The sequence below is a fragment of the Pelophylax lessonae genome (genome assembly GCF_965119305.1).
Source record: "Pelophylax lessonae genome assembly, chromosome: 2".
Taxonomy (NCBI): domain Eukaryota; kingdom Metazoa; phylum Chordata; class Amphibia; order Anura; family Ranidae; genus Pelophylax; species Pelophylax lessonae.
The window spans coordinates 711,326,336-711,327,512 of NC_138769.1; the positions used below are offsets into that span (position 1 = coordinate 711,326,336).

At 49.9% G+C, this 1,177-nt stretch overlaps 1 protein-coding gene across 1 annotated transcript; it reads left to right on the top strand.

Moving 5' to 3' along the window:
* Positions 1-203: 203 nt before the first annotated feature.
* On the top strand, positions 204-710 carry LOC309548259 (large ribosomal subunit protein uL11-like; the record flags this gene model as incomplete). The annotated part of the gene is made up of 1 exon (XM_082248208.1): positions 204-710. The coding sequence occupies exon 1, from the start codon at positions 207-209 to the stop codon at positions 708-710; it is 504 nt and encodes a 167-aa protein (XP_082104334.1). The 5' UTR covers positions 204-206.
* Between the last annotated feature and the right edge of the window lie 467 nt (positions 711-1,177).

Below are 1,177 nucleotides of genomic sequence, written 5' to 3' on the forward strand. Positions count from 1 at the left end.
AAGCTATTGGGAAACTGAATCACCAAAAATAACACTGAAGTCTGGTTTTGGCTGAGGACATCAACATTTATAAAACTGATCTGAATCCGCTTGCTGATCCTACTACCCCGCTGGTGGAGGTGCAACTGCTCTTTGGTTATCCCAAATCAATGCTCATCCAACACCAAAACTGGTCCGAGAGATGAGGAGCCTCCTTAGGCACAGACATGTCCCCTAAGGTTGACGTCAACAAAATTAAAACCATTTACCTGAGATGCACTGTTGGTAAGGTAGGAGCTACCTCAGCTCTGGCCCCCAAAATCTGCTCTTTGGGTTTGTCTCCCAAAAAAGTTGGTGATGACCTTGCCAAGGCAACTGGTGACTGGAAGGGCTTGAGGATCACTGTCAAACTGACCATGCAGAACAGACAGGCCCAGATTGAGGTTATGCTATCTGCCTCTGCTCTGATCATCAAGGCCCTGAAAGAGCCTCCACATGACAGGAAGAAGCAGAAGATCAATAAACACAGGGGAAGCATCACAGTGGAAGAAATTGTCAGCACTGCTTGCCAGATGAGGCATCGTTCCCTGGCCAGAGAACTATCTGGCACCATCAAGGAGATCCTGGGCACAGCTCAGTCTGTGGGCTGCAGATGCAGTATTAATGACAGACCCCCACACGATATAATTGACAATATTAACCACTTGCCGACCGCATGGGTATGTCACTAGCCTGTGAGGCTCTGGGGGGCGAGTGAGCGCCGCCTGAGGCGCGCTTCCGCTCGGTCGCGGACCCCCCCGTGCGTGTGCCTGGCGGACCTGATGTCTGCCGGGCACTCACGATCATCCGTGACAGCGGGAGAAAGGCAGACGGCTGATGTAAACAAGCCGCCTGTCATTCTCCCCTGTGTAAGAACAGTGATTATATGGTTATGCTATGTAGGACCGTTGATCACTGTTCCTACACCTCAAGCCACAGCCAATCACAGTTAGAATCACGCCCCTAGGGACACACACCACCCCTCCCTCTCAAATAAAGTTAACCCCTTCACTACCAGTGTCATTTTACAGTAACAGTGCATATGTATAGCACTGATTACTGCAGTAATGTCACTGGTAACCCCAAAAGTGTCAAAAATGTCAGTCAAGGATCCGATCTGTCCGCCGCAATGTCACAGTCCCGCAAAAAAAAAAAATCG